The 22,081-nt window shown below is 37.2% G+C and overlaps 1 protein-coding gene across 1 annotated transcript in view; it reads right to left on the reverse strand.

The window, feature by feature from the left end:
- Window positions 1-646: 646 nt before the first annotated feature.
- TRIP12 (thyroid hormone receptor interactor 12) overlaps window positions 647-22,081 on the reverse strand; it is a 149,370-nt gene continuing 127,935 nt past the window's right edge. Inside the window, exons 35-43 of the mRNA XM_079132604.1 lie at window positions 20,814-20,912; window positions 13,402-13,516; window positions 12,959-13,113; window positions 11,806-11,970; window positions 8,749-8,913; window positions 7,154-7,267; window positions 5,431-5,525; window positions 5,051-5,154; window positions 647-4,511 (exon numbers count right to left, since the gene is read on the reverse strand). Of these exons, the coding sequence (XP_078988730.1) occupies window positions 4,315-4,511; window positions 5,051-5,154; window positions 5,431-5,525; window positions 7,154-7,267; window positions 8,749-8,913; window positions 11,806-11,970; window positions 12,959-13,113; window positions 13,402-13,516; window positions 20,814-20,912 (1,209 nt within the window). The 3' untranslated portion in view covers window positions 647-4,314. The remainder of the gene's footprint in view (window positions 4,512-5,050; window positions 5,155-5,430; window positions 5,526-7,153; window positions 7,268-8,748; window positions 8,914-11,805; window positions 11,971-12,958; window positions 13,114-13,401; window positions 13,517-20,813; window positions 20,913-22,081) is intronic.

The following is a 22,081-nucleotide window of genomic DNA, read 5'->3' on the forward strand; positions in this document are numbered from 1 at the left end:
GTAGGTTGTGCACTTGACGTCTATACCTGGTCTCATTGTTATGGTTTGGATGTGAGATGTCCCCCAAAAGCTCCCATGTGAGATAGTGCAAGAAGGTTCAGAGGAGAAATGATTGTCTTTCACAGACCACGAGTTGCATCAAAGGAAAAATGTGTTGTTTCCTTAGGCGGTTATGCCAAGACAATATGTGTTTGTGTGTGTGTGTGTGTATACACAGTTCGTTTTCATTTACTTCTCAATAGCAAAAAAAAAAAAACCCTCTATAAAGTGAAATCAGTTTTTACTTTTAAAAAATTCATCTTTCACTTTCTAAATCAATTATTTTTTCTGTTTCAGCAACAGACTGATCCAGACATTTGCCAAGGGGAGACAAGCCAGTTGTGAAGGCTGACTTCATGTTGTTCCAACCAGGAGTTGTCTGCACATTTTCACCAGTTCATAGGAGCACCTTATGCAAGTCCAAATCTCTCTTCACAAACAGGGCCATCTCTTTAAGTATGTCTTCTATAATGTTCTTCACCATCTGCCTCCTAAAAAGTGAAGATTGCTACATTACTTAGCAAAATAAACTTCCCCCAAACCATCCATACCAACACCACTCCTCCAAAGAACCCTCTAGTTGTGCATAATTTAATAAAACTGACCATGTAGGATAATGCTGTTTATTAAAAATATAGTCAGGGAGAAGGAAGTCAGTGCATTTATGCAATTTTACATACACATTTGTAGTTTGAGGTTCCATTATTCCAACAGTTTATATAAATCACTGTTTCAGATTAAAGAAAAAAAACCACTTTACACAGATCAGCAATCGGTAATAGGTTTGGTAATGAGTAGGCTTGTAGTAAAAATAAAACCACCTCTTCCATTAGTAAAGAATGCCTCCTTTATGCAGAATAAGTCTTCAAGAGTTCAGAACTTTTTCTTAAGTATTGTTAACTTGAAGTTCTTGGAAAGTGGCCAATTCTGTTTTCTCTCCATATAAATGTTATTTTGTCTAGTTTTTTTTTTTTTTTTTTTTTTTTTTTTTTTTTTTGAGGTAATGAATTTTCAGTGATTTGTCACTAGGTTCTCCTTAAGGTACTGTGTGTGCCAACTACTTAAGTGTCAAACCCGACTCATACAAAACCATTTCTCAGAGAATTATAAATACAGAATGACATTTCCATCAAACAATGTTCTCATTACAACAGAGGAAACAAAATGCACCCGCCCCCAAAACGGCCAGAATTGATTAATTAAAGGGTGATAATTTCTGCTAATGGAGAATGAACGGCATCCAGAATCACCCAAAAGGGATTTGGCTTGTGAATGAACTCATTGCTTTTCCACATTTTTTTTTTTGGATTAGCAATGGCAATTCCCACTTCCTGAGCTCATACTTACTAACAGGAATTGAGAGGAGAGCCTCAACCCATCGTGAACCACAGGGAAACCCTCAAAAACTTACAATTTACATGGGATAACCCTTCTTGTGGAAAATCGAGTTGGATGTAATTCCTGGAAGTAGAAGCTGGTGCTCTGTTCCCTGGCCTTCTGGCCTTTCTGCAAGATACTCTAGGAAAGTCACTCCAGAATAGGAAACAAGTGTCCCAATCAGCACATCACTCTTTTCCACAGGGTATCCAACTCAAGAGAACAGGCAAATCCAGAAAAGAGGAACTACTTCCTTACAGATAGAAGAAATTTCTGATTACAAACATGGGGAACCATAGTCCAAGCATGCGAGGAGGCATCTGCAATCCTGATACAATTGGTGTGATAAGACATCTAGAAGGCACCTGTACACCTGCTCCCATCAGACACCAGAACTTACAGTTCACTTGGGGGTGGGCAGGGAAAGGAGCTGACATTGAACCACCTCTTCCTTTTCTAAGTGCAACAGGTAAAATGTTCTTATAAAGCAGATAGATGAGCAACTGCTTAAATGACAACAGATTTTGTGTTAGCTGTAAATAACATCTGGTTGACTTCATTTCAGCAAGAATTAAAGGAAAATCACTACCCAACTGTCTACATGTTTAAAGCATACTAGAAGTTGATGCTTGCTAAGAGGACTGTTGAGCACATCAACTCCATTTGCTGGAGAAACAGCAAATGAAGTACATGCTTTTTCCTTTTGAGGCATTAAAATCTCTGCCAAGAGAGTGCTTTAAAACAGGAAGAGTTTTCCTGATCCAAATTAATCAAAAGTCTCTCCCATGGAAGAAGTAATAAACTAACGACCGAAAACTTTTAAACAGGTTAACTACTGACTCTCAAACACTCAGACTCCAGAGTTTGAGTCAAAACCATATATGTACTCCTTAGATACGGGAATCAACGAGACCAAATCTACCAGGGTCACACCACGGGTAAAATGCAAATCTAGATGTTTTAATATGAAGCATTACTTTGTCTATATACACATCTTTTAAAAATGAGAAAAATGCTATGTTCATACAAAAACCTGTGTTTAATTGTAAAAAGATATCAGAACTGATAACAAAGGCAGTCATTAATTAATTTCACCCCCCAAGCTGCTCAGCTCCTATGCTGTCAGTGGTGAAACTGCAGAAACCCAACTCCAATTTCAGGGCAAAGGTATGCATTCATCAGCCTCTGCAAGGACAGGAGCCTCCCCAGCCCCCAACTCCTCTGTCAACTTCTCCCCATTTAGTGGGGTCACTGTCCATGTTAATTCTCAGGAGGGACTTTTCCATACAAGGCCATAAGTGTAAAAGAATGAAGTAGCCTAAGTAAAACAAGCCATTAAGTTTCTTCTTGGGTGGTGGGATGGGGAAAAGGGCTTCTGTGTAAATTAAGTAAGAGTTTTGGAAGAGTCAGTAAACTTGATCTCTCAAAAGTTCAATTAAAAAAATGGCTCATCTATCATTTTCAAAGAGATGAAGTATGGAGAATCCTAATTTATATAACAGAAACAGGCTTAATTTTTAATCTTAGGAAGGAAGGAATCTCCTATTTTCTTTCCACATTTTATGATCTTTAAATTACTATTATAAATTATTTTAGTGAAATCAACCATGACACAAATCATGGAGATGTGATTTACTTGCACTGGTATACATCTATACAGTTGAACACTATGCATACAGCACAGAACTATAAACGAAAAGGTGAAGCAAACTTTATTTATTTTCAGGTAAAAACATTAACCTGATGAATTATTGCAGATTTGAGAAGTCAGCACACAAAACAAATGGACAGCATCACTTACAGGTGCATTTATCTGTGTGGAGGCAAAGGCTGAACTGTTTTTCCCAAATTAGCACTGGGAGAAGGGGGAGAAGAGTGAAAGAAAGAAGACCAAGAACAGAAATGAAAACAGGACAAGGGATAGAAACTTTTTACTCCAAGAAGAAATGAAAACTGCTTATTCGTTTAAAACTTTACATTAATTTAAAATGCTCTGGCCGTAGAATAAATACTGGTCAGCCCAAGTGTAGACTTTTTGACCTACACAAAAGAAATTAGTGAACCGAACCTTCCTTTTCTCCATCCCAGAGGCTACTGCTGCCAGAATTGCCATGTAATAGCCCTAGTGTAATGACTGGTGAAGAGCCAGTGATACCCTACAACTCTGTTAAAACTAAGCTATAAGAAAAGTCTACCTAGTTACAAAGGCTGAATTATATTGACAATATATTTCAATTTAATGAATTTTAAATTATATTTTAATTTGAGAGAACATGGGACAACAAAAGCCCACAGCTCAGGAAATGTAACAACTGTGAGTGTTGTTATTAAAACAACAACAGCAACAACAACAAAAACCCTGTGTGAAACGCACAGAGAATAATGAGTGGAGAGAAAATTAGAGGGAATTAAAAGCACAGAGAACTGGTCTACTCAACTATAGTTGTCAAATACATGTGAACTTTAATTTCTGCACTTAATGTAGAAGAGTCGTCTCTGGAGGAAACAAAACTGCAGACTTAGCTAGATGGATACACACAGCCCAGAATTAAACTGCACAGCGACATTTATTGTTCCAGCCTGGAAAAACATCCCTTTTTTAAATTTCACACAGCAAAGCAAGTTAAAAACTTCACTCATCAAATAAATGATAATTTAAACAAGAACTTGCTAAAGAAACCTCATCACAACAACGCTTTAGGGCCTGATCACTTTTAAGTCCATGGGGCCATTAATGAATATCAATCAACCAAGCGTCTCTTTATAATCTGCAAGCCGTTTTTCCTACAACAAGAAGGCGTAACATGTTTCCTTGACTCAGGTGATACAGTTAGAAAAGAAATCATGATTTTTTTTTTTCTTTTGCTGTAACAGGCAGACACTGACTTCTTGTTGTGATCAGGAAAGATGGAATGACTGCTGCCCTTCTCTTGCTGCTATCAACAGTTTGTCACGCATTATCTCAATGCTTGAATAGTCCGGCAACTTAAGATAGTTCACACAAGTCATTACAGAGGGTAAGAAGTCATCTGGGTTTTCTGTTGATTCGAATGTTTTCCGGACAATTGTCAAAGGTGGATTCAGACTTCGGAATCCTGAGTAAGAGAAAAAGAAAACAGACCAAGGAACTTGGAGAGTTTTTTTTTCAATGCTACTACTCTCAGAAAACATTACACTACTCTGCTGTATGACATCACCACACATACGAGGCATTCTTTCTTGCTTGCCAATTACACTTTTAATTCATGTTCAGGGAACATGCTTTATTTACGTATCATTTTAAAATCATTGCCTAACAGTTCTCTGTTTTCTGATTTTTTAAAACAGAGTACTAAATTAACAATTATTTTAATAATCCACTTTCATCTAAGTCAACTAAAAGTTTATGATGTACAACTACCACAGTATTTTATTGAAGCAGCATTACATGTGATTTTAATATTTTTAAGACAATCTCTGAATTTTTTTTTTTTTTAACCAGTGATGTCTTAATGTACTACTTGAAACAAACTGAAAACTTAGTACATTATGACATTGGGATAGCCAAGAATCTTCTATGTTGGTACTGAAGTTTACACACACATACAACCACAGGCAGAGTAACAGCTAAGTATCAATATCATATCATACCCACCTCCAACGGGCAATCGTGGGCTACCAGTCACAAACTGGAGAAACAACCTCTGCTGCTCATTATCAAAACTACTGAGAATCTCAAACAAGAACTTCACAGCCCGACTACAAAAAGAAATATACCAAAATTATTTCTTCATGTTTAAATACAGTTCTTAAATTATACCCAATCTCTGACTGCAACCCCTGATAATTAGATGATCAGTTTTTGATATGGGTGCATATGTATTCCCATTACAATTCATTATGAAATCAAATTTGTTTGGCTGTTACAGTTGAAATCTGTACAAAGAATGACAGCAGCTGTAAACTTTTGTTTGCACACACACCCCTTCCAAATGTCTGGCTATCAGAATAAGAACTGGCAGACCTAGGGCTCACCTGTCATGTGTGTAACCATGGTCAGGCCTGCAGCACTCCATCAAGGTCTTTGCATCCCAAGTGTCTGCTTTACTGCCACACAGGAGCTGATCCAGCTTGAGTTTAAGTAGGACACAAAATTATTAAAGAAGAATATGTATACCTGAGTGAAAATAAAGGTGTGCGCACAAGTAGGAGTACCATTTTCAGTACTGACACCTTCTGCTTAGGACCTCTTCATAGACTGTGCTCTTCTGACACACTCAGATATGCCCTCTCCTCTTCAGTTGCATGTTAATAGGTATCCTGCCCATCTGCAGGGCCTGGATTCTAGAGAAAGGTCTGACACTCTGAATTCCAGTTTTCCTATCCTTTATCATTACTTCAGAGGCTTTAAATTGATAACCTGCTTCCAACCAGGGGAATTTTTTTAAAAAAATAAATCTGGCTTTCAGAAGCACAGTAACAGAAGTCAAGAGATATAAAATTGAGTGGACAAGAAAGCTGAAGTGGGACATAGCAAAACAGGCTGGGTTTTATATTTTGTAAAGAGAGGTACATCTTTGCCACATGGATGTTAGTTTGGGGAGCAACCTATAAATTTTACAAAGCAAGAAATATATTTTTCCTTAGCAAATGGAACATTAAGTTTCAAATTAAGCAATTTTTTCCTCTGGTTAACTGCCCATCTGTGGAAGACTGCAAGTCTGAGAAAATCCAATTCAGAGGAAATGAAGTTTAATAACTACTAGGTGTCATTCGCTATCTGGTATATTATGTCTCTGTTAAATTTTCATTATCCTATAAATAGGGGTTTATTCCAATTTCATGTAAGATAGGGATTATCCCAATTTTACAGATGAAACACTCATATCATATACAATAACTTAGATAGATTTTGTAGCTAAGTGATGTATGAGGACCAGGCCTCAATTCCAGGGACGATACTTGCTGTTTTCAATTCCAGGTGACACGCCGTACCTATAAGTGCCAGGGCACACCATACACTTGCATAAGCAGCAAATCAAAGTGGACATAAAAATAATACTAAGTCACTCAAAAGATTGAGAGTCAGTTAGTAATAAATGTGCACTCTGAAAACTCCTTTTAAAAATAAACAATAAGGTTTCTAAACTGGTGAAACCTAATAAGTGTGGGCCCTTTCTATGATATCTCACTATCAATTAAGTAGTTTTTAAGAATCTTGCTGCACTTTAAGGACTGAGGTGTGTGTGCGTGTGTGCATTACTGGGGATTAAACCCAGGGCCTCATGCATGCTAGGCAAGCACTCTACCACTGAGCAACATTCCCAGCCTAAGTATTAATTTAGGTAATTAAATAATGTTTCATCTAGTCCAGAAATTTTAGTTAAAATTTAAAATTTTCCCAGTGTCACTTCACTGTAAGAATGTCCCTGCAGCCTAACATGCAGAAATGCCTCACACAACTCCAAGTTCCACTCTCTACTAAAAGCATCAAGGGTGATGCTGACAGAGGTATTATGCCTATTCTACGGCACAAGGACCCACTCCCCACTCCTAGAGGAGACACCTATTTAGTATTTGTCCTTGCTCAGGAAATTTCCTTGCCTTTCCCCAAATTCCATCCCCTGCTCTCAAATCCCATTTTTTTTTTTTCTTTTGTTGAACAATAGGTCTTTGATTAGATAGCATAAAAACATTCTACTAAGATATTACAGGCCCAAAACTAGAAATGGCCATTTATTTGACATAAGCTACTCACTTCCTCTGGGTAGAAGTACTGAAGATGACTGAGTGGGAAAACTGATTCAAATCCATCTCTGAATGAATCGAATTGCCTAGAAACACCTTCATTTAGTGCCCAGAATATAACCAGCTGCAAACAGAAAAGGATTTTAAAAACAAGATTTTACATCTTTTACTATTTAATATGTGGCAAAGTAAAGTAAACAACGCTTCTGGAACATTTTTTTTTTTTTTAAAAACAACCAACCACCACCACCACCACCACCACCAAAACCATGTTATTCAGTCTTGAAACTATCTCCCAGAAAACTGCATGAGGAAAAGGACAGTCAGGTCAACTTCAAGGTTGATCAATAAGAAAATATATTAAAAAAAAAAAAAAAAAAAAGGCCACAGGCATTTAACATGTAGTGTGTTTTAAAAATTCATTTATGTAAAGTCCCATAGTATATTCATATAACCTTAACAGATAAGGAGTTTGTAAGATCTCCCAAGAGGATAAAATGTTATCAAGAATTAGAGACAATGCTTTAAGATTCACAATTAGCTACCAATAAGGGTTTTCAATGGGGAATGCTTAGTTTTAAATGTAGTTAAGTTTTGGGAACCCAACCTTTCTGCAGTGTGTGCTTCCTCTTAGAAGTAGGTCTGAGCCTGGACATGCAAATACACAAAAATTAAGGGTAAAAGAAAGTAACTCTACCTATCAATGGCCCTGGCTAATCCACTGGTTACAGAAAGAGAACATACTCAGATAAAAATGAAAACATTAGTGTTTTGTTGATAGAAAAATACAAGCATCATTATGCATTATTTATTTGCTAGTAAGTTGGAAAAATAGCTTTCCCAGTTAACACAAGAAATAGTAATAAGAAGATGGTCCTACTACATATTAAAAGGAATTACTTAGGAATTATGAAATTGATGGGTAACAGGTGCTTGGATACTATTTTTCTTTGAACTTGATGAATAAGCTAGAAAAGTGAGGTCTAGGTGTACATGTGTATTTTCGCTTGAATTCAGTGCTATTTCTACCCAGTGCCAGGATCAAATCAAAACAAACTCTTCAAACACTAGCAATACAAACTTGTCTTTGATGTAAAATTACTTTCCCTCAATTTAGCAAATAATAGTCAAGGACCACAAGTCAATAATTTCACAGCCTTAACAAACACAGAAGTTTGTGTATGTGTGCGCACATGCATGCACATGTATGTTTTGGAGGCATTTCTGTCCATCTCGCTGGCTTGAAGGACAGCCAGAAACACTTTCACGAGAACACGAGTGACAGCTCCTTGTTACTGACTTTTTCCTCAAGAGAATGTGAAGTTACTGTATTACATCCAAGCTGGAGGACAGGTGATCTAGGTTATAAAAGGCATAGAGAGCTGGTATGTTCTTTAAAAAGCAAACAGAAACAAAAAAAGTGGCCTTTGTGAATGGCCCCAGGAATGTGGAAGATCTCACTCAAGTCACAGTCTGTGTAGGCAGAAGCTAAGTGGCCAGGCTTCACCAAATGAGGCCCCTTCTCTTACCCCTCAGGGGAGTACAACAGGCAAAGTACCAATCCCCACAGCTGACCTGTCCTTCAAAAGACACGTGATTACGTACTCTTAGATACTCCTCTAAATTGTGGATAGTGACTGGTATATCCTTCCCTCCTTTCTTCAGTTCGATGTTGGGAAACCCTGGTAGCGTGAAATCCAATCCTAGATCTTCAACTGAGCAGCCATTCATAGTAAGGGTTTCTAATGCATACTGTAGACTCTCTTTGGTCTTGAGGTGGGGAAGAAAGAAGGTGACAAGCACAAAAAGTTCACTGTTATAAAAATACAATGTAATCCAATACAGATGATGAGTTCCTCCATCTCCTAAGCCTATTTACTTACTTATTTTTGGTCATGCTCTACACATGACCAAGTCACTGAGATCTGCTATCAGAAAGAAGTAATGTTAAGTGTGGCAGAATTCAACTATTTTTGGATGAGGAAAAAGAATTGCTACCCTGAAGCAATACATAGATATTGTTGCTTCCTTTAAGCACACACAAATCAAATTTCACAGTCAGAGTTTGCATAATGGTTGATCTAAAAAATGTGAACCAAAAAACCTAGATAAACTTTTTGTAAATTCTAAGCTAATCTTGATGAACCTAATATAAATAGATAACACATAATGAGTAATAGTTTGGAAATTGTAAAATTAGATAATGTAGTATTTAATAATGGTGAGTAACTTTACCCCCTGCAAAGCTCAACTCTAAAGAACACCTTGGAGATGCTTTATGCAAATATTTTTGGCCTCCAAGCATAATCAATTTGTATTCATACATTAATGCTGCAATGAAAAGAAAAAGGAAAAAAAGAAAACAAGCTTCCAAGAAAGTCCTAAGAAAAAAGTCAAACCATACAGACTACTACTCACCTTTTAAGAAGGCCTATATAAAATACTGTAAATTTAGATCAAGAATGAAAGTCCAATGTGCAAGAATGCACATTCTGTCTGAAAATAAAGACATTCTATAGAGAATGTCTGGAAAGTAAATGGCTTTCCAGAGTAGAAGTGCCTTTGTGCACGAAATTCCTACAGACTAAGCAGCTATAGTGCAGAAAATCAGTCATTTAACCTGGGAAGGTTAGGAAGTTCTGGCTAATAAATTACATTTTTAGAGGAAATTTGGGGTGGGAATATAGCTCAGTGGTAACACTTCCTTGGCATGCACCAGGCCACAGGTTGAAATCCCAGTCCCCAGTAGAGGAAGAGAGGGAGTGGAGGAGGAAGGAAGGAAACAAAAGTTGTTTAGGATATCAGATAATCAAGAAAACCAAGGAAGTAGCAGGTTACTTAAGATTAATGTAGTTGTTGAAGATTATGTGCACTTTTACTTCCCTGCCAACAACAACAAAAACCCACGTTAAGCTTCTCTCCATTTTAGGGGTGTCATTTGAGGACCCCCAAAGAGAGGCTTTTTCATTTCACATTTTTCTTCAGCAGAAAAATTCTAAAAAATTAAAGAAGGAGCTCCCTGTTTAATGGTCACCCACTAGAAAGCTCTCAAGACTGTCTCCACACCTCCAGTCACAGTCAAGGTGGTCACTATTATTGTAATCTAAGTCTCTTCCCTCATAGCGGCTACTTTTAGAGAAGTGTCTATGCAATACGTATCTATGAAATATGAAGTGCTATCAACAGATAGGAATCTACAATATACAATACATCCAGGGCATGTTTCGAAGAAATTTACTGTTTCTCTAGGCCTTATAGGTTAAATTGAAAGCTAAGTTTTAACACATTTTCCATGCAAATTTTGAGAATTTAACTACCAGGGAGAATCTGAGACAGGACAACTTGTCTCATCTGTGTACTTTATAAAATAATAGGATAGGGTTTTTCAGAATGCTGCCATTTCCCATGCTCTGGCTGTAAGTCGGTTATTACAGTAAATAAATTTCTGGAGTACAGAATCTGTACTATGCAATTTTATATTTTTAAACGGACAACATCAGGAATAATAAAGGGTAGAAAAACAAACATCAAAAGGAAACCACTATGAAGAGAGCTGTGGCAGCACAGCACACAGTCAATGACAGGGATATCTAACAGTCTAGGCTTGAATTCCAGCTTCAACTGATCTGCCTTCCGTTTCCCACCTGTAAAACTGAGACACCAACAATACCTAAATCTCACAGGGTGGTTTTGAGGATTAAAGAAATTCATACATGTAAGGCTCATGAGTTTTACCTCCTTCCCCCTCCTTTTTACAGAGGAGGGTGGGGGAATTATTTATCTATGATACTATCCTAAACAGCACTGCAGTCCTTTACAACCTGCTAAGTTGGTCAGTGTAAACCTAAATAGTTCTAAAAATCCTAAGACATCAGATCTTGTATGAGAAAAAATGGACTTGCGTTCTTTAAACACTAACTACTCTTAACCATTTTTCCAAGAAAGCATCAGTTAATAATTACCAATGTGGGAGATAATATGAAGCTCTTTACTAATCATCTCCTTGATAAAAAAGCACTCTAAAACCCTGTCCTACTGTAGGCTCCTTTCTACCTCATCGAGACAAGTGACACTCTCCCTTGATTCAGAATCTCAATTAGTTACTGTCACATTCTACACTTTTTATAAAGAGAGTTGATTGCCCAAATAGAAGCTATTTGGGACTGTGCCACTTTAAAAACAATAAGACCTTATTTCTTCTAATAAGATACAGAACTGCTAATAATCTCAGATTGCATCAAATGACTTTTTTGTTAATACGTACATAAAAAATACAGTAACGATAAGAAGTTTAAGATTATCCATGAGAGATAACAGAGAATTCTTAACCCGTGCTACCAAGAAATAGTGGACACTTATCATGACCTTCTAAGATCTCTAGATTCAGTCTGATAAATTATACTTAATAAACAAAAGGTTTTATTTATGGTTTTGTTTAGAAGTGTACTTTATTTGGAAATCAAGTTGTTTGCTTATTCCCTGCTGTTAAAGATTATTTGACTGACTGCGAAATTGAATTTTAGTTAGTACAATAATACTATTAAACAATCTCTTTTAAAATAAAGTTCAACATAAAATAACTGGGTCAATTACAAACCACTTAAAAGTCTCATCTTCCTAAAATAAAGAATTGATCCTCTTGACCACCTCTGCTAAGCCTACCTGGGATTTATCCTGTTCCAGTCTTTTCTTCTGTCTGACAATGTCTTCTAGGTGATACACTGATCTGGCTACAACAGGATCGATGTCAAACAAATCATGTGATGTTAAGGAAGTTTCTTGCCGTAGCATCCACTTATAAAAGGGTAAGCCAAGGGGAAGGTCCACCTGAAATGGAACATGCAAAGCACTTAAACTGTCATAATGAGCTTCTGTAAATACCTCAAATCTCTAAGAGGGACTTCTAGAGGTCATTTTAAAGGTCAAATAATGGTCCCAAAAGAAAATAACTTAGGAACTGTTTTCTCCCATTACATGAAATTGATTAATTCAATTCAGGGCCCTAATCATTGCAAAAGAATTTAGAAGATTGAAGACTTCTACTTAAACACTAGCACTAAAAAGGAACCTTCCAATGGCAGACATATATTTGCTGTAACATGCTTTACATGAAAGCCTATAAAACAACAAAAAGTGTTTAGAGAATTTTACTCTATTTTGAGTCAAGCAAACTCAATTCCACTGTAGTTTGTATTATTAAATATTATGAAACAAGGATTTTAGGTGAAGAATTTACTATATTTAAACAAAAACAATGGAACTTCTAAAATAACTGATAAATTGTTAACTGATAAAATGTAAACTTGTGAATTTGACGTCAGATGAAAGTGTCTTACATATACTGATAAAGTATCTTGGAAAATGTAAGAAGAGGAAATGAAGAAAAGTCCAGAAATATTCAAACCTCCATGAATATTGACTGAATTATTTTCATAAGAGTGCACTGATGAAAATTTAACAAGGTTCAGTTATGTGTTCATGCTTAAAATTAAAAATGCAATGTCAAACACTTTTTAAAATATCATTAATGTTACTGTTAATGTTATCTGATACTCTGAACCCTTAGCTACTCAAGAATTGGTCCACAATGGAACTGACATCCCTTAAATGTTGCTCTGAAACTGTCCTGGGCAATCAAGACAGTTTCACCACTGTCTTACTGAATCAGAACTCACATTTTTAATCCCCAAGTATCCATAGGTACCTTAGAGTCTGAGTAGTGCTCTAAAATATAGCATTGTATTTAGGGGACTGAGGTACTTTCACATAACATTGTACGTCAATATTGTAGAAAAGCAAATAATCCTAAACTTACCAATCTGAAATCCATGATAGCCTTAGCCATTAATTTTCCTAAGAAGCGAAACTTCATCTTAACCTTTGCGATATGAGCTGGCTTAGCTGTCCTACCAAAGGGCAGCGCAAACAGGCCCTGGAGGTTTTGAATATACTTGGTCCCTTCTTGGCTTCCTGTAAAACGAGCAATTCACCAAACTTCAGATGATAGTTCCAAAATCAAACCAAACCAAACCAAAACCAAGAGCACTTAAATTCAGGGTTCTCAAAATTGGAAAGCAGATCACTGAATGAAGTCCTTAGAGCTAAAGGGCCTTCCCTATTTGGTTAATGAGAAAAAAACAAATGCTAAAAGAAATCAAGGGCAGAGAACATGGTTCTTCAATAGAAATTAAAGATCATAAACTGTAATGTTCATTACCTGAATAACACACTGGCTGACTCACTCACAGATTAAATTACCTTTTGGATTGCTAAGAGTTACTTCTTCACCTCTCCAGAGACCCAAGTCAGCTCTCTGTAGTTCCTGAGATACAAGTGCATAAAACTCCAGTGTAGGCCCAAGACCTGTACCAACCTACAAAAAGAACAAAAGTAAAGTGATTTCAAATTTTTTGTCTTTCAGTTGTTTTCTGGTTTTGGTACTGGGAGTTGAACCCAGGGGCACTTCAACCCTGAGCTACATCCCCAGCCCTTTTAATTTTGAGACGTATCTAAGTTGGTGAGGTTGGCACTGCACTTAAAATCCTTCAGACTTGGCCTCCAGTAATCACTGGGATTACAGGGGTGTGTCACCATGCCTGGCCAACTGATTTCAAATTTTAGAAATTAAGGTCTTTTTTTTTTTTTTTTTTTCTCCACCTGCTCATTTCTTGGCAATGTGGATACTATCAGCAACTGTTTACCAGGATGCATTAGAGATTTTTCAAAATGTCTTAATCGGACAGTTCTTCAGTCCTGATAATCTGGAACAAGAATTAGCAACTCTACATAATATTTCCTACTCCCATGGTCAATATTTTAGCTGTACAGCTTTCAGCCTATATACTGATAAAAGTACTGATGATAATGTCATGGCTGTACATTTGGCTTTCAGGGAACAGTGTTGCATTGGCTGGGTATAAATTTCTTTCCCCATTTTTCTCTTAGTTATTATTCTAAAACTATCTCACAAATGTTAACTTCTCAGGAGAAGTTTCCCTATCTGCCGCCAAACAGTATGTTCCCTTCATCTCAGGGGTTATATTTCAGCACTTTACATTACTTCACCACAATTTCATTAAGTTTACATATTTCACATGAGAATATACTTCAGTCACCTTGTATTCCCTGCAGTGCAAAGCTCATGGTGGCCATTTAACAGATGTACATGGAAATACAAATAAGGGAAGATCTGAATCCCCAGCTCTCATAGGGTCAATAGCCACAGACAGGACACCAGTGTTTTTTAAGCCCCATAGTATACTTAAGTCCCCAAGAGCTTTATCATCATTCACAATGGAGGGAAGGCCACTTCATAAAAGATGCTGATCTGGTTTAGTGTCTGGGTACTGGTATGTTAAAAATAAGCTTCAAAAGTGACCATGCAGCCTTGAATGAAACCACCATTCTGTAAGATGTGTAACATGAGAATGGCTGGGGCAATGTTCACAGCTTCAACCACTCCTTCATAGGAAAATCCTACCAACTTAGATCATAATGAAAAGATTGCAGTTAATGACGAGCTCATATCAGTTTATAGCTTAAATCTAACTGAAATCTGTCAAGGTTACATTTCACTTATAAACTATGTGTAAACAAAGGGCACTGTTTTTATTAAGGAAACATAACATTTTTGAGACAAAGGGGAGGTATGAACACTGGCTGAATATTTAATGATAAATTGTTTTTATCATTTTTTTTTAACTTTTTTTTTAGTTATAGATGGACACAGTACTTTATTTTTATGTGGTGCTGTGCTAGGCAAGCACCCTACCACTGAGCCTCAACCCTAGCCCCAGTTTTTATTATGTTTTAGACATGACAGTGCATGGTAGTTTTATTTTTTAAAATCCTGATCTGCTAGAGATACCACTGAAATATAAATTTATAGGTAGAATCACAGGATGTCTGGGCTTTGCTTCACTTTAACACAGAAGAGGGGGAAGCGGGTGGGAGTAAAGATGAGGTGGGCTGGCCAAGGTGGATTACAGGTAGATAGGGATTAATTAGACTCATATTCTCCATAATATAAAACAAAGTCAAGTCAGATCAGCGGCTTCCCTCAGCACCTTTGGCTGCCCAACACAGTATAGCCAAATGCCAGCCCACATGGCTGGGACCCCTCCTCCTCCAGGCTTCTCAAAAGCTCTGAGCTTTAGCACCCCGCCTCTGACTGGAACTTTCTGGGCACCCCACCCTTCCCCTGCCAACTCCCCCTTAGCTTCCAGGTATCAATGTTGACATCACAAAGGGCACTATTTTACCTTATTACATTTACTTTTTGGGGGGCACCAAGGATTGAACTCAAGGGCACTTAATCACTGAGCCGCATTCCCAGTCCTTTATTTTTTTATTTTGAGACAGAGTCTAGCTAAGCTGCTTACAGCCTTGCTGAGGCTGGCTCCTCCCTCAGCCTCCCGAGCTACTGGGATTACAGGTGTGTGCCACCATGCCTGGTTATATTTACTTTGAAAAATGAAACAAAACAGCTTAAAAGATTAAATGCAGTTGACCAAAGTTAAATGACTTTCAAAAGAGTAATCAGCTAGAACCTGGTGATGACTTCTTGATTAATCCCGATCCTTTGTTAGGTTCCATATTAGTAAATGGCATCACTAGTCATTCCACAGCAAATGCTCCAATGGAAACCTTGCAGCCTTCCTTGACTCTCCTCTTCCTTGCTCCCCACAATCTGAACACTATGCTCTGTCCTCAAAAATAGTTTAAGATGACTGCCAACTTGACCTAGCTGCCTCCTCTCCTATCTGGTCTACTAGAGCCTTGTGAATGACCTGTGTACTGGCATTCCCAACCCAACACCCCATTCTCACAGTGCAAGAGAGAACCTTGGCAAACAGAGGCCCACAGCACTCCTTTACACCTTGATGTTTTCCCACCTTACTTGAAGCTAATTTCTCACCGTGGCCTGGCATCCTGTGATTTCTCTCCTCCTTCCTCCCAACATCTGATCTTGACCTTTTCTACCGAGACATCACCCTCGCTCCTATCACCCCCATTTTCCAACAGGCCAGGGATGCTGCCTCACTGTTCTTTTGCTACAGCCACTCTTTTCCCACATGGCACTCAAATGTCACCTTAGACCACCTTACCATCACTTGACCACATGGCCTAATATACATGTGTACGTGAATAAATGTCTGCCTCCCCAAAATAAAAGGAACTCTTTATAACAATAGGTGTCTTGTATATTTTATTCTCCACTGAATCCCAAGCGTTAGAGGAAAGAGGGGGAAAGGAAGTAAGACAAAAGCAAAGAACCCTGTAGTAACACTTGGCATCCACCAGATGGTGCTTTAAAACTAGTTAATTCATTCTCCTTTGGCATAAAATTATCCCAGATAAGCAGCAGTCATCGATCCAATTAGTCTATTTCCTTCATCCACATACTAAAACAGGCTTTACTTAAAATATTAAATCCCACAGGTATAACTTAAGGTGCTCCCTCTGAGTCTCCAGGGGAAGGTGGCCCAGGTGACAACCGTTCTGGCAACACATGGCCCACCTGGGGCTAGCCAGCACCCTGCAAGACCATGTGAATCTTTTTAGGCAGCTTCTTCTACCCAGCCACTCCATGACAGGTAGCTACTTTGTTTGGTTCTGCTTCATTTCTATTTTTAAAGGAAAGGAACTCATTAAGGCTCCTGAGAAAAAACAAAAAACAAAAACAAAAACCGACAACTTGCCTTGAAACCCAAGTCTTTTCCCCTTAAAAGTAACACTTGTATACTAGTACTTCCTATACAACAGGCAGTAGTCTATCTGCTTTACATCTTTTAGATCATTAATCATTCTACCAAGACAATGAAGTGGGTGCTTGTATTACACCCATGGTTGAGATGAGGACAATGCTGAGTTTATGGAACTTGCCTGACTACAGAGTAAGTGGAGACACCAGGATTCACAATGTATGCTCCCAACCTTTTACCACCCCAAGGAGACCAAGTTATTTGTAGACTTAATTCCTAGGAATTGGCTGGCTTTTGAAGCCCAGAGACTGGTTAATTCTTCCCTGGCTTACTCATCATTCCAATTCAAGATGAAGTTATGTTGATGTGGTATTTCAGATTAGGATTCTTTTCGAGTTAGTCAGAAAATCTTCCTAAAGTAATTTCTACAGATGAATATGAGCCACAGTCTCAGAGCCCTATACATCTACAAAGCCAGTGCTTGAAGAATAGGGGGGCACCTCCTCCCCCAGGAAAGCCAGCTCCTGCAACCTTTTTCAACACTAATAGGTAAGACCAACCAGGGAAGATCATAGAACCTTGATTTCTGCACCAACATTTCAATCCTGGTCTTAGAACAGTCAGTGTGAGGCCATTCTGAGCTTGTTTAGGTTTCATTTAAGATGCAATTTGAACAGAACCATGAAGGATGGAAAAGATATTCCTGGCAAGATAAAAGTATATTGGAATAAAAAAGTAGAAAGCATACTTAAACAAAGCAAGCACACCAGGTTGGTCAGAGCAAAGATTTTGCAGTATTTAAGTAAGAAATGAGACTATATAAGAACTATATCCTCTGAGCAACAGCTGAGATCAGGGGAATGCAGAACAAAATGACACTTGCAGAGCTGAACTCACCAATCACCACCACTCTGGATCTCTGATCAGTCCCCTTACAGCTGGAAGCCAGTGCTCTCACTCCCATCCCTCCACCAAGTTCTAACTGAACATCTTACTCTCCCATAAGCTCTTCCCCACAGTCCCAGGACAGGACCCCTTGTGTGAAAGCCTTATCACTTGGCACCCATATCACTCACTTGCCACATGCCCTTTAGTGCTTTTGTCTTGTGTCTCCCCAACTACATTAATTTTTTGAGTGTGGAAATTCTGCCATAACCTGGATCACTACCATGCTATGTACTTCTCAGTAAACAAAAACTTAAGTTTTAATTTTGGCAATTTAATATTCTTTTCAAGTTTTAATGGGGAGGAGATGCATGAGAAAATGATAGGACAGTCATGATTTAAACTACTCGGATATCTACAGATGATACTGTAAATTAACAGTTAAATCTACCAAACAAAGTACTTACTACAAGCCATGTACTTCACAGCTCTTCAGGTAAATGAACTAAGTCACAATTTTGAGGTTTTACTACTACCCACTTTTTTTTTACAGATAAGGAAACTAAGGGGCAGAGCAGTTTGCTACTGTAAATAATTAACTGGTATGGGAAATTTGTTTTAAACCATATGAAGTTCAGAGAACTCAAAAGTCTCTAGATTTTATTTTTATGATTGTAGTTAATTAAAAAAAAAAAAAAAAAAAAGCAGCATTACTTTTGGCATACTGTCTTACCTACCAAAAATCATCTCAAAAGACAAAGATTGGAAAGGAGGAAGAAAAGCCATCTTCATTCACAGCCATCATGGCTGTCTATAATCCATATCAGGAACCTACTGCTGGTGGTCAAAAATCACAGCTCTGGCCCACTGCTTGTTCTTGTAACGTCTGCATGCTAAGAATGATTGTTATATTTCTAAATGGTTGAAAAAAAATCTTGACTAGTATTTTCAAGATGTGTGAAAATGATTTGAACTTCAAATTTCATAACCATGAAATTTAACTGGAACACAGCCAAGCTCATTCATTTATGTACTGTCTTGTGACTTTCATAAGTCAGTTGTAATGAAGACCGTATGACCCACAAAGTTTGAAATATTTACCATCTGGCACTTTACAGAAAAGTTTCCCAAGCCCTGAGTCCACAATAATCTTAAATGATCAGTTAAAAATAATTAATAAAGTTTATGACTGTCAAAGAAAACAAGATCAAAATACAACACTCAACTGTCTTTCCATAAACCAAAAACAAACAGAACTGAAATGAAAGAATGGTACCATTTTTCAACACCATTAAAAAAAAAAGTGTTTGGAGAGAAATTTAACAAAATGCACGTAAGAAAGACTTTTAGATATGAAATCATGAATCAATACAAAGAAAAATTAAAAACCCAAATAAGTGGAAGGCTACACCATGTTCTTGCATCAGAAGGAGTAGTACTGTGAGCAGGTTAGTTCTCTCCAAGCAGATCAAAATTCAATGAAATCTAATCAGAACCCTGTCAAACAGTATGTAGGTACTGATATGCTTATTCTAAAATTTACATGCAAATACTAAGAGTAACCAAAACAACTGAAAAAGAAAAGTTGGAGGACTCACACTATTTTAATTAAGATTCACTACAAAGCTACATTAATCAAGATGATGCAGGATAACAGAACTGAATAGAACATCTAGAAAGAGACTAAAAAAATTCATGATCATTGGATTTTCAACAGATGTGTTAAGGTAATTTCATTGGGGAAAGAATGGTCTTTTCGACAAATGATCCTAGAAAAGGTAAATAGTCTTGGGGAGTGGAGAAGACACTCAGCTCTTAAAATCATATGTAAAAGTTAAACTTAAAATGGATCAGAGACCAAGAGCTAAGACTATAAGACTTTAAAAAAAAGAAAGAAAAAGAAAAAAAATATCTTATGCCATGGTTTAGAGGAAAATTTCTTAGAATGGCAAAAAGGCACAAACCAGAAAAGAAAACTGATAAGTTAGATTGGATAAAAATTAAAAACTTTTGCATTCCAAAAACAGTCTGTAAGGAAATGAAAAATTATACCATTTATTTATTAATGACCTGAATCCAAAAAAAGAACAATGATAAAACAAAAACCTAATGAAAAAATTGGACAAAATTCTTGGGGACTTCGCCAAAGAAGAAATATGAATGATCAATAAGCAATGAAAAGGTCATCAATATCATGAATTATCAGGGAAATGCAAATTAAAGCTACAATAAGAAATTACTATAAAACCCCTAGAATAAAATAAGACAATACCAAGTATGAGTAAGCATGGGAAGGAACTAGAACTCATACACATATATGATATTAAATGGAAAGCCATTTAATATTACTTATAAAATTAAAATATTTTACCAAATGACTTGGCAATTCAATTCTGAGGAATTTACCAAGAGAACTAAAAATATGTCTACAGGAGGACTTGAACACAATGTTCAAGTCAAACTTGAAAACTATTCAAATGTGCATCAACTAGTGATTGGTAAATAATGAGATGCATGAATCTCATAAGCCTTTTTGTTAAATGAAGATGAATGACACAAAGACTACATTTCCATTTATTGAGCTGGAAACAAGAAAAATTACAGGGTCAGAAAAAAGATCAACACTGCTACAGCAGAGGATGGGGAGGGGACAGATAGCAAAGTCGCCTGATGAAACTTTCACTTGATGTGGTCACAAACTATCCCCCTACTCTTTGAATTATACAATTTAAAAGTGTGCCGTTTATTATCAGGTCACAATAAACCTGATTTTTTAAAAAAGCAGTCAAGCATTTCTGAAGTTATTAGATCCTTAAAATATCTGTTCATTGTACAAACTTAAAGACTGCACAAATATGCTTTAATGTGGGAGTAGGAGATGAGGGGTATGCTTTTAATTACACACTTGAACTTCTGAAAAAGAGCTTTGAACAAATAATTTAAGAGATAATAGAGCAAATCTAAATTTTAAGGTGAATTTACCAATTGCCATTCAGAATTTCTTAGCATTAAGAAACTTGAATGACATGTTATCAAGAGCACAAGTCAAGCAGAGCACCATCACTGGACTTATAAGCTCACCTCGTTTTCATACTGGATTTCTAACATGGCCCTCGAGCTGCCAAGGTCCTGCATCACAGACTCGGCTTGTTTCAGCAGCTCCTCTCTGTTCACAGTTCGCTACAAAGAAAGTACAGAAATGAGCAAACCATCTCTCTGCTTACAATGCATTTCAATCATTAGGTGGCATTTCCAGAAGTGCAAGAAAACCCAACTGTTAAAAAATTATTTTACTTTAAATGCACACCTCAGGAAAGGTAGTTGTGCTGCTACAAACATCATCAGCATCCTGGCAAACATAAAGGAAAGCTAGATTTAGTTACCAGTCTATTTTGAGCCCATGACAAATTCAGAAAATTCAAGTTGGAGAAAAAAAGGTCCCTGTAACCCTGACAAACATCAATGCAATCCAGGGCTGCAGCTTCAAGAAATCTCCCTATGTATGTTTATATTTAGAAGATGAAAAAAACAGATATAGAGATGGCAGAAGAGACGGGGAGCTGGAAACCTACTGGTTCTGACTGTCAAAGTCCTACAGCATACTACAGATACAGATTCTCGAGGATGATAAATGTCCTTCAATTTCTAAAGTTATGGCAACACCAACACTGCTTAGGAAATCCTGAGACAAATTAAGAAAGAAATAGCATAGTTTTTAAGTACAGTATCTTATTTCCTTTTGTTTCTCATCACAGACTCCTCCCACAGTCCTCACAGAGTTCTTTTTTATGTAATGGCTAATGGGTAATATGAGACCTTCTGGAGATAAAACCTTTTGGAAGAGAGACTTTAAAAGGCAGTGCAGGTCAGAAGTGTAGGACTGGGTCTCAGATGGAAATGGCTAGAGCTACAGCTCAGTCATGACTCTGGACTCTGAAGTCAAGATTAAAAGTACAGGAGATGAAATCAGCAACACTAAAGCTGACTGGTACAAAGACTCAAAATATACTAAGGATTTTGTTTCAGTCTTTTTTCTCATTGGAGTGATTTGCTAATGGAGTGAAAAGGATCAATTGATGTGATTCTTTATAAAAGGAACTATTTTGAAAGGGAGGCTATACAGTTTGAGTTCCTAATTAAAAAAAAAAAAAAAAAAAAAGAATCTTGTCTTGGCAAAACAGGATAACTAGAAGAAAAAAGAACTATACAAATTATTTCAGAAACTGCAGGGAAAGGACTGTCACTAGAAGAAAATGAGTCACAGATAGCCCAATTCCAGGGGATAGGAAAATAATGCTAACATAGGTGATGAAAAGATAAAGAGATGGCTGTGGCTAAGTTGGGCCTCC

The sequence above is a fragment of the Sciurus vulgaris genome (genome assembly GCF_902686455.1).
Source record: "Sciurus vulgaris genome assembly, chromosome: 3".
Lineage (NCBI taxonomy): Eukaryota > Metazoa > Chordata > Mammalia > Rodentia > Sciuridae > Sciurus > Sciurus vulgaris.